At 30.6% G+C, this 14,226-nt stretch overlaps 1 protein-coding gene across 1 annotated transcript in view; it reads right to left on the bottom strand.

Annotated features, from left to right (window-relative positions):
- The window catches only part of LOC115890116, a 36,109-nt gene extending 22,582 nt beyond the window's left edge, over nucleotides 1-13,527 (bottom strand). The window contains 2 exon segments of the mRNA XM_030910261.1: nucleotides 797-900; nucleotides 13,328-13,527. Of these exon segments, the coding sequence (XP_030766121.1) occupies nucleotides 797-896 (100 nt within the window). The 5' untranslated portion in view covers nucleotides 897-900; nucleotides 13,328-13,527.
- Between the last annotated feature and the right edge of the window lie 699 nt (nucleotides 13,528-14,226).

Genomic DNA, 14,226 nt, shown 5'->3' with positions numbered 1-14,226 from the left:
AAAAGAAAAATATATCAATGATTTCAAAGGGTACTATGACGGTTTTTTTTGAAAACAGTGCATTTTTATGTCCTTTTACAGTTAGACTATTTATTTTTAAAATATTTGGTAACATTAATACTTATCCCACAAACCAAAGATCATTAAATTCTAACTCAACTGTATAAGATACAGCTTATTAATTCAATACAAAGAATAAAATAACAATATATTATACAGGTTGGTTAGGTGATGTAATAGAAACCAACGAACGACAGGAATAACTATTACACTAACGAAGAAATGAAAAAAAAATCATATAACGTTACTCATCAGAAAAACGCAGAAAATGTCCGAGCCTCTTGCACAATATCATATTAATAACTTATTATCGATGTATGTATGGGCTAGGCTCACAAACATGCAGTTATGTACAGGAAGAAACAAATATAAATTTTGCAACTACTGCATTTTTTTAAACAGCCTGTCATGAGAAACATACCGATACCCGTAGTTTGAATCAAAGTTATTTAATTTCTGTTTGCGTAACTCTATTAGGTACTAAATATGGCGATTAAAAGAAACCAATAACATTGAGACAGGATATGCATTAACACTCTGTATATGAAATATCCTTAAGAAACAAGCAGCATTCCTGAAGTGACTGAAAGATTACACAATCATGACAGAGACTGCAGAGGTTTAAACATAAATAAAATATTATTAAACGGTTTGCTAGTCATATAAGCTAATAACTAACTATGAAAAAGTATTGTTTTAAAAATAATTTAATTAAAAAAAAATGGTTTTGACTCACCGTTTGGACAGCTAAAGAGACCACTGGAACTTTGAGCTGAGTCGATCCTAAGTATGGCCAAAATGGCGACCAATATGGTCGCCTCTATCCTAATCAACATGAACCTGAAACAAAAAGAAGAATAAAATAAATATAAGACACTAAAATTAGAAAATATTCAAATAAATTTAAATTAAGGAAAAAATTATTTAAAAAAATATTTTTCAACACATTCATGGAACAGAAGACAAAAAATCAATTAAAACAATGTCAAAATAATAATAAAACAATCGATATATTATAAGCTCTAGAAGTTTCATCATGTTTTATACAGAAATACTAGGAGAGATCAACAGTCGATTAGACAATAAACCCTATATAATTTTTCTTTCTCTCTTGAGTTATAACGAATTATAACTCATCATACAGTCTCAGGGCTTTGACAAAAACCAGTATCTGAGACGGTTTCACAGAGGCTAGTTATCCATCTCCAATAGCAGTTGTACCATTATTATTGTGGATAAAATTTATTTTAGTAGAAAAGTTGTTCATTCTTGTGTCCTGATATACAGGAACCTATTTTACTTTAAGACAACAATTAAAACCAATAAATAATATAGATACGTTTGAATTAATAACTCGTTTATATTATTACTAGATAAATAAACAGTATGAAAGGAAAATATTTAAAATTCTTATATCTTACGTAAAATTATCCTTGAAATCAATGCGGCCATTAACAATAGTACGATACGCTATTAAAGCAACTTACCCCGATGTTTATATAACTACAAAAAGCGTTTAATGTTAATTCTTGCAATAAAACTGCAATCTTACAACGCAATTAACATCTGAAAGCTATTCTTCGATGTAAAGAATAGGAGGAAAAATCGGAAGAATTTTAAATTGAAGAATTTCGTGTTCTTTTTTTTTTGATGGCACAATCATCATCAAAATTTCTCTGTTTTACATTTTACCGAGAACAGGTTTTGCTTTTTTTTGTGATAGTTAAAAAATAAACTTGTTGTGGGTCTACATTCTTCGTGGTCGTACGTAAAGTAACCAATTTCTTTTTTTTTATCAATTTTTTTACATGTTTAGTCTATATTCCCTTGAAGAGTAATCTTGGGATTGCTACGGGGTTTTTAACAGGACACCGAATTCCTCTACCTACGATTCGGGTGGTAGCTCTGCTGTGAAAAATGTCAAGTTTCCACATTTATTTATTTATTTCCTGACATTGTCATTCGTGTTGTGATCCTTTAAGCTTAAAACTAGCAGCCTTGCAGTCGAACACTGTTCTTTTTAGAACCTCTTTTAGTGCGAAGTGTACGAGATAGCTTAATAGCCGTAAAAAAATCATCGCAACTTTATTAGAATATTTTGAACAGGAATGCGGTAATAATGGCCCTTATTGTCTCTTAAGTGCTCTTAAGGAGGTGAGTTTCGTTGATGTAATAACTGTTTATATATTTATAATTAATTTATTTTTGTTTCTTAAAATATTTTCTTTTTTCTCTTTCTCCACCACCAACGCTTGTTGGTGGTGGAGACTAGAAATGTATAAGTTTCTGGTTTCAGAAATCTGAATGGAGGTGAATAATTACACAAAAAAAAATACTTATTAGTAGGATATAAGAGTAATTCATATAAAAGCACAATTCTGTTAAATTTATAAAACTTACATTAATAAGACACTAACATCTAACATTTCGTTCAGACTTCCGGGAAATCCCCTTCGTGATTCAATCAGATCATATATGGATCAGATATGATCCAGTCTTTTTTTTCGACTTCGGACGAGTATTTCATTCTTCCATCGATAGGTGGAGCGATACTCTCAAAAATAAGCTAATTATTTTAGTTGGCTTGAGGAAAAATTAAGGAAAAACCAATTTAATATAAATCAATAAATCGATAAATCAATAAATCGATAAATCAATAAATCGATAAACCGATAAATCGATAAATCAATAAATCGATTAATCAATAAATCGATAAGTCGATAAATCAATAAGTCAATAAATCGATAAATCGTTAAATCGTTAAATCGATAAATCGATAAATCGATAAATCGATAAATCGATAAATCGATAAATCGATAAATCGATAAATCGATAAATCGATATATCAATAAATCAATAAATCGATAAGTTGATAAATCAATAAGTCAATAAGTCAACAAATCGATAAATCGAGATATCAATAAATCAATAAGTCAATAAGTCGATAAGTCGATAAGTCGATAAGTCGATAAGTCGATAAATCGATAAATCGATAATTAATAAATCAATAAATCAATAAATCGATATATCAATAAATCGATAAGTTGATAAATCAATAAGTCAATAAGTCAACAAATCGATAAATCGATAAATCAATAAATCAATAAATCAATAAGTCAATAAGTCAATAAGTCAATAAGTCAATAAGTCAATAAGTCGATAAATCGATAAGTCGATAAATCGATAAATCGATAAATCGATAAATCGATAAATCGATAAATCGATAAATCGATAAATCGATAAATCGATAAATCCATAAGTCAATAAATCGAAAAATCGATAAATCAATAAATCAATAAATCGATATATCAATAAATCGATAAGTTGATAAATCAATAAGTCAACAAATCGATAAATCAATAAAACAATAAGTCAATAAGTCGATAAATCGATAAATCGATAAATCGATAAATCGATAAATCGATAAATCGATAAATCGATAAATCGATAAATCGATATATCAATAAATCAATAAATCGATAAGTTGATAAATCAATAAGTCAATAAGTCAACAAATAGATAAATCGATAAATCAATAAATCAATAAGTCGATAAATCGATAAATCGATAAGTCGATAAATCGATAATTAATAAATCAATAAATCAATAAATCAATAAATCAATAAATCGATATATCAATAAATCGATAAGTTGATAAATCGATAAATCAATAAATCAATAAATCAATAAGTCAATAAGTCGATAAGTCGATAAGTCGATAAATCAATAAATCAACAAATCAATAAATCAATAAACCAATAAACCAATAAACCAATAAATCAATAAATCGATAAATCAATAAATTGAGGATGCGAGGGGGGAGAGAGAGAAAGAGAGAGAGAGAGAGAGAGAAAAAGAAATAAATCAATAAATTGATAAATCAATAAATCGATAAATCAATAGATCGATAAATCGATAATTCTATAAATGCGTAAATCGATAAATTACGTGATTAAAAGTTGTATTTGTATTTGATATGAGCTACAGATATGAATCTGCTGTTTATTATTGTATAATGGGTTATGTACGCGATTTTTGAACCCCGTCCCGCTTAGCATAATCTCTCAACAGACCATATGCCTAATGAGAGAAGTGCTCTCCACGCCGATAATCTGGGCCAGAGAGGCTTGTTGCAAGGCGGCCAACGGCCCGCAAAAACAACAAAAATCACAATAATTAAACGGCGATACCGAGTGTTACCATTCCTCTGATAACTAGTGCAGTACGATTGGTGAGCCGGCGTGCTTTCCATAAATATAATTACGTTTCATAAAGACGCATTAGGCGGCGAAAAAAGCGCGTTACGGTATCCGCAGCCCCGGCGTTAAACAGCCTGCCTTCGAAGAGGATACGTTATGTGGAGCATTGCGAGAGATGCAGGAAATTAACAAAAGGAAGTGAATTTATCCAATAGAATATGATAGCTAGTTTAGTTTTATTTACACTATACAGTATACAGTGGGGTGCACCAAAAAATATGTTTTTGTTTCTTTTTAGTTACCGTGAAATTTTTTTAAAAAAACCTTTTAATATTAATATTAAGAGGTGTCTCATCGAATAACTCACCGGAAATAACTACAACTTTTGATTTTTAAATGGCACCCTCGGTATTTTTTTACTTTATTCGATAGAAAATGATATTCTGAATAGAATGACATATCATATGTCAACTTTTGACATTCTTGCTTAACAAAAAATCGTATTTTAAATTTCAATCTAGATTGCCATGGCTATGTTAAACACACTACTTCTTAATCATGGAGCCTTGGAAAAATAGATTTGATTCTCTAATGTTTTTCGTGTCTTGTCCTGGTCGGTTAAAAATGCCCAAATCGTATTTTTAATCATATCTCAATTTTTTCAAATGAAACGAGGGTGGCTCATTAGCATATTTGGAAAAGGCATTTTTTTACGAATAATTTACACACTTGGTATTTCGAGTCAAATTTTCGTTACGAACCGCAAGTTATAATTTCAAATAAACCTTATGCGAAAATGTCCAAAGTTGACATATGATATGTCATTCTATTTAGAGTGTTATTTTCTTTCGAATAAAGTAAAAAAAATACCGAGGGTGCCATTTTAAAATCAAAAGTCGTAGTCATTTCCGGTGAAACAGGAAGTGGCCGAAAACAATTGAATACGTCAATCAATCCTAATAAATGACATATACTAACATACTAAATCTCGTTTTTTTAACTCAAAGAAGTCACTTTTGAGACGCACCCGGTATATAAAATTTAAAAAATACATGAACCTTTTAAGGTGAGTGTAGTATCAAATAAAATTAAATACCTTGCACATATTTATTATACACCTTGTTTATAAGTAAGGCATAATTATAATAAATATATTATAGCGCCCTATTTACATATAAATCGTAACTGTGCTCATATCAAACAATATGAGTGAAATTAAAGCAAGAAACACACTCCATACAGTACTTTATTACTCTTTAACGCCCATTTAATCGACAACGTACCTTATACTATGGTTTTTCATCGAAAATACTGAACTGCCGTTACTTTAACAGTTCTGTAGAGAAATAAATATGTTTTACGAGTGAGAAAAGGCGTTTTTTAAGTGGCAAATCTCATTATGCCGATCTAATTCGGGCCGAAAGCAACGTCAGAAAGTTGAGCGATAATGCTTGTTATGTCGCGAAATACAACCGGAGAGTTTTGTAGGTCGTACCGTTATCAAATCGGTGACAGAATTTTCGTTGGTCCGATCGTGGTGGATTTGGGTCACGTATGAAACCGAAAACTACAAGATTTGGTCGATTAAAATGATATGATTTCTTCTTTATTTAATAGATTTGGAGTCAGTTTTAAAAAGACTGAAGTCTTAAGTGTTATTACATACATTAAAAATATTTAATATAACCATTAAAACGACTTTACATCCAAACTACGGTACTTCTATTGAAATCAAACGACCAAAAGGTTAGATCAGCGATGAATTCTCGTCTCAATGACATCAGTGACACGAGAGAAAAGGAATTTAATAAAATATGAGTCAAAGTTCTTCGGAAAGTAAGTATGGCGCGGTACAGTTAGGTCCGCGTTGGGTACCACCGCCTTATGAATAAACAAACTCAACCAAGGATCTGTTTTTGGTAGCGGAAGAAGTCCTTTTGTTGGTAGTACTGTTTACCGCCTAAAACGGAAATGTATCGAGGATATGCATGAAGCCTTTGAACGAATGAAAATTAAGGTGGTACGTGTCCACGATGAATTTTAATATTTTAACGGTATTGTTTGACATTTGAACATAATTCATTTCAATATATATGGAGTCCTGTTTTTTTTAAGTACATACATGGGATATTTTTAAGAGAAATTTGTTTTTTTTTTATTGAAATTTATTATTTTTAATAAATATATAAGTTTCAAATTATACAGGGTGTTAATAAACAAATTCGGAAAACTTTAGGGGGTGATTCCTTGTTCAAAATAAAGGGTAGTTTGCTTCATAAACGTTGGGTCAAAAGTCAACCATTAGGGAGATATCGCGGTACAAAGATGGCGGAAAAATAATGTTTTTATTTTTTATCTTGAAAACGAAAAGAGATAGACTAATGAAATTTTATGGAAGCATTACTGTTATGAAAACACACTTTCTGGTAATTTTTTCACTTTTTTAAAATGAGTGGAAGGGGTTGAAATAAACTACCCCTATCATTCTTGTTAACGAGATTTAAAGAAAAATCTTATCAAACACATGCAAAAAAATTAATTTGGATAGTTTAGTTTGTTTAGAAACTTTTTTATCTCTTGTATTTTTTTGACAAAATTCATCGATTTGAAATTAAAAAATAAAATGTAAAGCATTACATGTCAGGACAAAAATCATTTTTAGATTAAGAATCTAGTAGATAATAATAAAGATAATAATAATAATCTAGATAATAACATCCTGAAAAGTGACAGCGGCCGACTAGATTTTTCCTAAAAAAATTACAGCAGCCCACTAGATTCTTTATTTAAAAATGTTTTTTTGTCCTGACATATAATGCTTTACATTTTATTTTTTAATTTCAAATCGGTGAGTTTTATCAAAAAAACACAAAAGATAAAAACGTTTCTAAACAAACTAAACTATCCAAATTAATTTTTTTGCATGTGTTTGATAAGATTTTTCTTTAAATTTCGTTAACAAGAATGATAGGGGTAGTTTATTTCAACCCCTTCCACTCATTTTAAAAAAGTGAAAAAATTACCAGAAAGTGTGTTTTCATAAGAGTAATGCTTCCATAAAATTTCATTAGTCTATCTCTTTTCGTTTTCAAGATAAAAAATAAAAACATTATTTTTCCGCCATTTTTGTACCGCGATATCTCCTTAATGGTTGACTTTTGACCCAACGTTTATGAAGCAAACTACCCTTTATTTTGAACAAGGAATCACCCCCTAAAGTTTTTCGCATTTGTTTTGAAACACCCTGTATACTAAACATATAAAGTTATTTCAGTGACAAAGAATATGTTTAAAATACTTTTGGAGCCACTGGATTCTGTCTATAGCGTTCTAGTGGCACAAAAAATGTTTTCGATAGTTTTAGGGTTACTAGAATTTCTGTGTAGCCTTTCAGTGGTACAGAAAATGTATAAAACAGCCACTTGACTGTATGTTAAACTTTCCAGTGGCATAGAAAACAGTTTTAGAGCCATTTTATAGACTTACAGTAGCACAAAAATTGTTTAAAACAGGTTGAGAGTCACCGGACTATGTGTGTAGCCTGCCAGTGACGTAGAAAATGGTTAAAACTATTCAGGAACAAATATAATGTGTGTTTAACAATTAACTGCCACAGAAAATTCGAAACTTTTTTGACCTATTATTTCTTTTATAATATTACAAAAAATATACGTTTTGTAACTAAATTGTATACAATATTAAACTGTACTGTAGTTTTATAGTAATTTTAAACAAATTAAAACAAGATTCCAAGTACTAAATAAAGTAAAAATAAAGCGTACGACCGCAAGTTAGTAATGATATTAACCTAAAATCGATTCTTCTCAGTTAATACTTGCATCGATACTGCATCTTTGCAGAACAACCGTTTTATAAGCTTAATTTAATAAATTCTTATGCAACTTTTAACCTACTTTCGGTCGATAGCCGATGAAGAGTGAAGCAAGATCGCTGAATCTAATGGGAGAATAAAGTTTTATTAAATTTATTCAATAGTAAATCAATTTTTCTTGGGTTAAAATCTATTCGATGAAGAAGTATCATCCAAAGTCTTGAGATAATTAAAATATTATATATGAAGTTCAAGAAAAAGTAAAACAAATTGTTTCGGTGTGTTTGTGGACATTCCGAGACGATTTTAGAAAGTTTTGCGTGTATTTTTGTTGTCCATTCTGTTTCTTTTTTGTTCGTTTATGCTTACGTTTAATTAGTGAGTACGTGCTAATTGTGAATCATCGAATCGCCTAACTGCAGGCACGCTTTTTGGGTTACAGCCCAGATTTCGGTATGGTAATTGTATAAACTGGTCAAACAATCACGAAACAACATTATAAAAAGAATTTCTTTTATCGAAAAAAATCAAAAACGAAAGCGTTTTGTATAAAATCAAGAATATTTCGTGCCATGTATGTATATGTATGTGTTTTCGATTATTAGAACAAGTTTACCTTAATTAGTATCACCTTGGTAATAAACGTTATGAATTTATCAAATCGTTTCCTTGACTAGTTAGAAACTGCATTTTTTCCAATTGTTCTACCTTTCTTTTTACTGTTTTGGTTTCAGTTAACTGTCTAATACGTATTTAATGTTTTATTTTTCCAAATTTTTATTTAAAAGTTTTTCCTAAATATTTTATAATAGAAATTTCAAGATATTATTTAAAAAAAAACTTATTTAAAGAATTTAAGAACCAACTGGGTGTGTAGCCTCCCATGGGATTGGAAGTTTTATTCATATCAGCGGTACTGAAAATGTTTAAATCAGTTTTGGAGCCATTGAACTGTGTGTGTAAACTTCCAGTGGCACAGAAAATGTTTAAAACAGTTTTGAACTCCTCTGCATTGTGTGTGTAACTTTCCAGTAGCACAGAAAAGGTTTAAAACAGTTACAGAGCCACTGGATAGCGCGTGTAGTCTTTCAGTGGCTCAATAAATGTTTAAAACAGTTTTAGAGCTACTGGACTGTGTGTTTAACAGTCCAATAGCACAGAAAAATGATTTCTATTTGTAAAAAACATCTTTAATACATTTTTATTAACTCAATATTTTTATTGTCACCAGCAATCTCTCTGAAACTAATTATTTACACCATTATATAATATTTGACATTGCTGTCACGCTCTGGCTAGTTTAATTATCCTTTGTCAGGCCTGAGAATACTAATTTCCTTTTGCGTATTTTTTTTAAAAATTCTTATTTAATACCAAACATTCATTTTAGCAAGTTTGAACTAATATCAATAAGAGCTTTATTAAAATTTCTTCAAAGTGACATAGGCATTAAAAAAAGTGTTAAATCTATACAATCAAGATTTGCACTCTCCGAAAACAACAATGGTAAGAACATTATGTAATGGTAGTGAAGATAATGATTATATGAGAACAAAATTCTACCGCATTTAAGTAATTCTTTCTTCTTGGTTACGTTAAAGAAGATTATTACTCTTTGTATTATATTGTTTTCTGGAGAATTTAGAAATTAATAATTGTTGTTTTTTTTTAATTATCATAATAGTCGTTTTATAGAATTGTTTTTAAAATATTATACAGTACCAATAAACAGGATTTTGTTTAAATTTAATTAATTCTTAATAATTATCTTATCCTTTGCAGCGAACCTTGCAAAACATCACCGATATCTGAAATTACGAGTATTTATAGTAAACTTATCAAGGTTAAATTAATTTATGCAATTTATTTTAAACTATTCCCATGACTAATTCATTAAGGAATATGTATTGCTGCAGTGATCAATATTAATTTTAATCTTAAATATAAAGAAATATTTTATCCTAAAAATATCCAAAATAAAATGTGCTAACCAAACTCTTACTTTCCGCTAAATTCAAAACTCAAACAATCCACCCACCAACACAAGAAAATATAGTGGTACTCGTAGGCATACAAACACCGCCTTCATTTCTTTCTCGACCTTGAAGCAGCTCAAAACAAAGACTTCCCTTGTCAAAAGTGCCATTCGAAAAATTCAACGGGCATCAAATCAGATACGTCTGACGGCCGAAGTGAGGAATTCAAAAACGGGAAAAAATCACACAGAAACCTGTTCGGTACTTGAAAGTAATCAGGTTACTGTGTGAATTCTTAATGTTCTCTCTTTGTTCACACACAAATTAATTAACAAGTTTTTTGGTAAATATTTACACTGAAAATAAAAGAATTTGATGGGGTCGATGTGTAGTGACGTCAGCGTAAGTCAGTGGGTCAGTAAACAGAGAATTTTAAGAAGTTTTTTAACCGGATGTTTTCTAAAAAAAGTATTTCATTATTCAGATAAAAAATACAAGTAAAATTGAGTAAGTTCTGGCTAGTTTCTTTTGTGAAAAACTCTAATTGATTGGTTTGATTTGGTAATTTCAACCAAACCAAACCAACAGATATGGGGCTGAGGCAACAAACGCCATATCCAAACTACTTCCATTTAAATCCCGAATAACTTATGAACAGGAATACAAAAGTTTTTAAAAATGGAAGCAATTAAAAAACGTGCGAGAAGAAATAAAGTTTTTAACCTATCCCCGCTGTTAAAGTATCATTATTTAATTTACCCTTGCTGTTAAAGTACTATTTTATCTACTATTTTTGGTATATCTATCAAAAAGAACGAATTCCTTGTCTTTGAATTTGATAAATGACGACCTTAGACTGTTTTCTGACTCCGTTACTAATAATTTTACATTAATTTATTCCAATTTCTAACAGGTTCTAATTGATTAAAGTACTATAACAGATTCTCTAGAGCTAAAAATGTGCCTACGCGCAAGGTAAGTGCCCCATTTGCATCTGGAGTTATTGAAAAACTTTCTTGTATTTCCGTTAAGCAAGTTCACCTTCCAACCGATTCAAAAATCTGACCTTGGGTCATAATTCTCATGAAAATTTATATAACTTAGATCGTGCAAGTGCAAAACCGCAATATATACCGTAGAAAACATAGAAATTATGATTGTTTATATACAGGGTGAGTTTCCTACGATGTTCTCTAGGGGTATCTCGGAAACTACTGGAGATAGAGAGTCGGTTAAATGGGGAAAGAATTGCAGTTTTGTGGAGTCATAAATATGCGCCTTTCAGATTTTTGAAAAAGTTCATGGCTTAGTAGAAATTTCGAAATATTATTTTAAAAATTGTCCGTAATTCCATTATAATCTATTTTAGACAAAAATTTTCAAATAAAAGTTGTAGATAATCACATGTGTTTGTGTTCTCCGATTTTTTCTAAAGCCTGTCATTTTTGACATATGACACAAACATATGTTTTTTTAAATGGAAACCATAGTTGGCCATGACTTCATAAAAAGCGCCATTTTTTAAGCTTTTCAGCGATATAAACTATAATATGTTTTTTCAAAAAATTACTGAGTTATAGCCAATTCTTATCTTTCTTGACTAATTTCACTTAGTTGGCATGGTGTTCTTATTTTGTTATCATTTATAACTTATAAAAAGACAAAATATATTATTAAACGGCTCTTTACAATTTACATTAACAAACTAAAACTTAAAAAATTCATACATTCACTACATACACTTTAAGTTATTTTAGAAAATGTTCAAAAAATCCGCTATTGTTTTGAGTACATAAATGCATCTTTTTAAAACTGAATTTCTAGCTATTCTCACAGAACGACCGATGGACTTAATTAAACCTCTCCTCTACCGCCTCTTCGAGTGCCTCTCTTAATTGATAAGTTCTTTTGTAAACCTTATTGTTAAGCATATTGCATAAAAAAATCTAAAATGGATATAATCGAGGAGGCCCACGCAATTGGTCCACCTCTTTCTATCCCTGAGTCTACATAATTATGATATAAATAATTTTTAACATTTCTTTCATTGTGGGGGAGGGTGGTGTGTCATAATGAAAGTCATGTTGGAACCACTCTATTAATGCGCAAGTATCTAAATTTAACTTTTCTAACATGTTTTTGAAAACCATTTTTTAAAAAACGTAAGTAACGTTCACCTGTCAACGTATCCTCGATACTGTATAGCCAAGAAAAGTTGAACCAATAATCCTACACCGCTTTTCTTCATTTGAACAATTCATATTTACAATTTTTCTTTATTTTAATTTACAAAGTTTGGATGTGACAGTTTCACATTTCTGAGAGCCACGACGATTGAACTTGTTTCCATGGCTAACTAAGTGAAATTAGTCAAGAAAGATAAGAATTGGCTATAACTCAGTAATTTCGTGAAAAAATGCTTAAAAAATGGCGCTTTTTATTAGCCTCGTATCCCAGAGCAGAATGACTTTATTTTCTTTGCCTAATTTGTTCAGCTTCTCTATGCATTCTTTGGCCAACTCCAAAATATTATTATGTCGTAGAAAATATAAAAAAATAATTGTTTATAATATTATTTCCTGACCTTCTTGACTTGTAAACCCCCGACAAAATTAGACTAAAAAAATCTCAGATTCAGTCGTATTATGGTATCTTCGCGTTGAAGTTCCTCCCGAGAACAGGTTATCTAACCACTGAGGAATGTATGAACACTTAGTATTCACGAGGAACTATTCAAAACGGTATCATGGTATAGTATGGGCAAGGCCTAACTGTTTGTCGGTACTCAAAATTAACCTGCCAGTGTTTATATTCAGAATAAATAAATAGGTACCATACTACTACGTCAACAGCTTCAAAAATTCTTAAATGATATTATTATATAAAAATTTATCAATTTTTCATCAATTGTCATTTGAAAAATCACTTTGACATCGTTCTTTGTTGTATGGAAATTGGTATTTATTTTTAAAAACTATAGTGCTACCCAAACCGTTTTAAAATGCATATACATGGTTACTTTAACCATCTTTGTATCTCTTGAGGATTACAAAATTTTTATAGTAAACATTCTTATATGGACCACCATGGATTTTATTTCTTTTAAGAAGTACCATCGACTGATTAGGACCAATACAGCACTAAACGTATCTCAAATAAAAATCAAAACCCGTTGCAACTTAGACTAACCACATGTACTTTCTGAAATTTCCACTTGAGCTGGTACCGTTCTATCTGCAAAACGGTACCCAGTCACTTACCTTAAGGTACTGTAATCTATCTGGAAGGAAAATAAAAACTACTTCGCTCGGTTCGGACACATGAAAATGTCGAAATTTCCACACTAGCTTCGATGGTGTTCAGTCCTTTGCCACTCTCTCTCTCACAACTCTAGTTCTAACGGTACCGTTCACCTTAGCACGCGTCCACACGAGACGGTACGACCGTAGCCTGCAGTATCGCCAGCGCCAACTAAAGATATTCAGGTGAATTCTTAAAGACTGGCCGGACGCAGGTAGCTAGTGGGAGAAAGGTTTTCTTGGACGCGAGGTTCGGTACTACCCGGTGGTTCTAAAAAATCGTACCGTTTCGAATTCCTCAAATGTTTGACATAGTTTATAATATGTCTTGGTGTTAGAACAAATTAGAACAAGATAAAACACTGTTATCTGGTTCTCCGTATAACCAAATTACATTAAAGAAACACCGATATAATATGTATAATACGTCATATTATAGAGATTTTTTTAAGACAGCTGGTATATTATATTTCGAACTTTCTTATTTTTCTTTACATACTTCATATATTACATTGTATATACTCTGTTTTTTCTCAGGTAAGATTTCGACAGACGATGACAGAAAAAAAGCAGATGACTTCCATACCAATCCTTTTATTTCACTAAAAAAAGTTTTAAATAAAAAAACTAAGGAAGGAGCATAATGCTATCCATGTATTCATGCATGGTGGGCGGAAAAAGGACTCTAGGGTGGGGATCCTTGACAGTTCTGTTTGACGATTTATTTGACACATTTGAATTTGATTTGAAATTTTGTTGATTTGTCAGTCTTTACGGAGCGTATTTTATGTTATTTATTTTTTATTCTACTACTGATAGTTGTATAAAGGTAGTAAATCTAGATGGAAATTTTGGCAGAA

The sequence above is a fragment of the Sitophilus oryzae genome, unplaced genomic scaffold, assembly GCF_002938485.1.
Source record: "Sitophilus oryzae breed Bouriz unplaced genomic scaffold, Soryzae_2.0 scaffold_85_pilon_pilon, whole genome shotgun sequence".
Taxonomy (NCBI): domain Eukaryota; kingdom Metazoa; phylum Arthropoda; class Insecta; order Coleoptera; family Curculionidae; genus Sitophilus; species Sitophilus oryzae.
The sequence above is the reverse complement of the archived record's forward strand: the minus strand, read 5'-3'. Positions and strand labels throughout refer to the sequence as shown.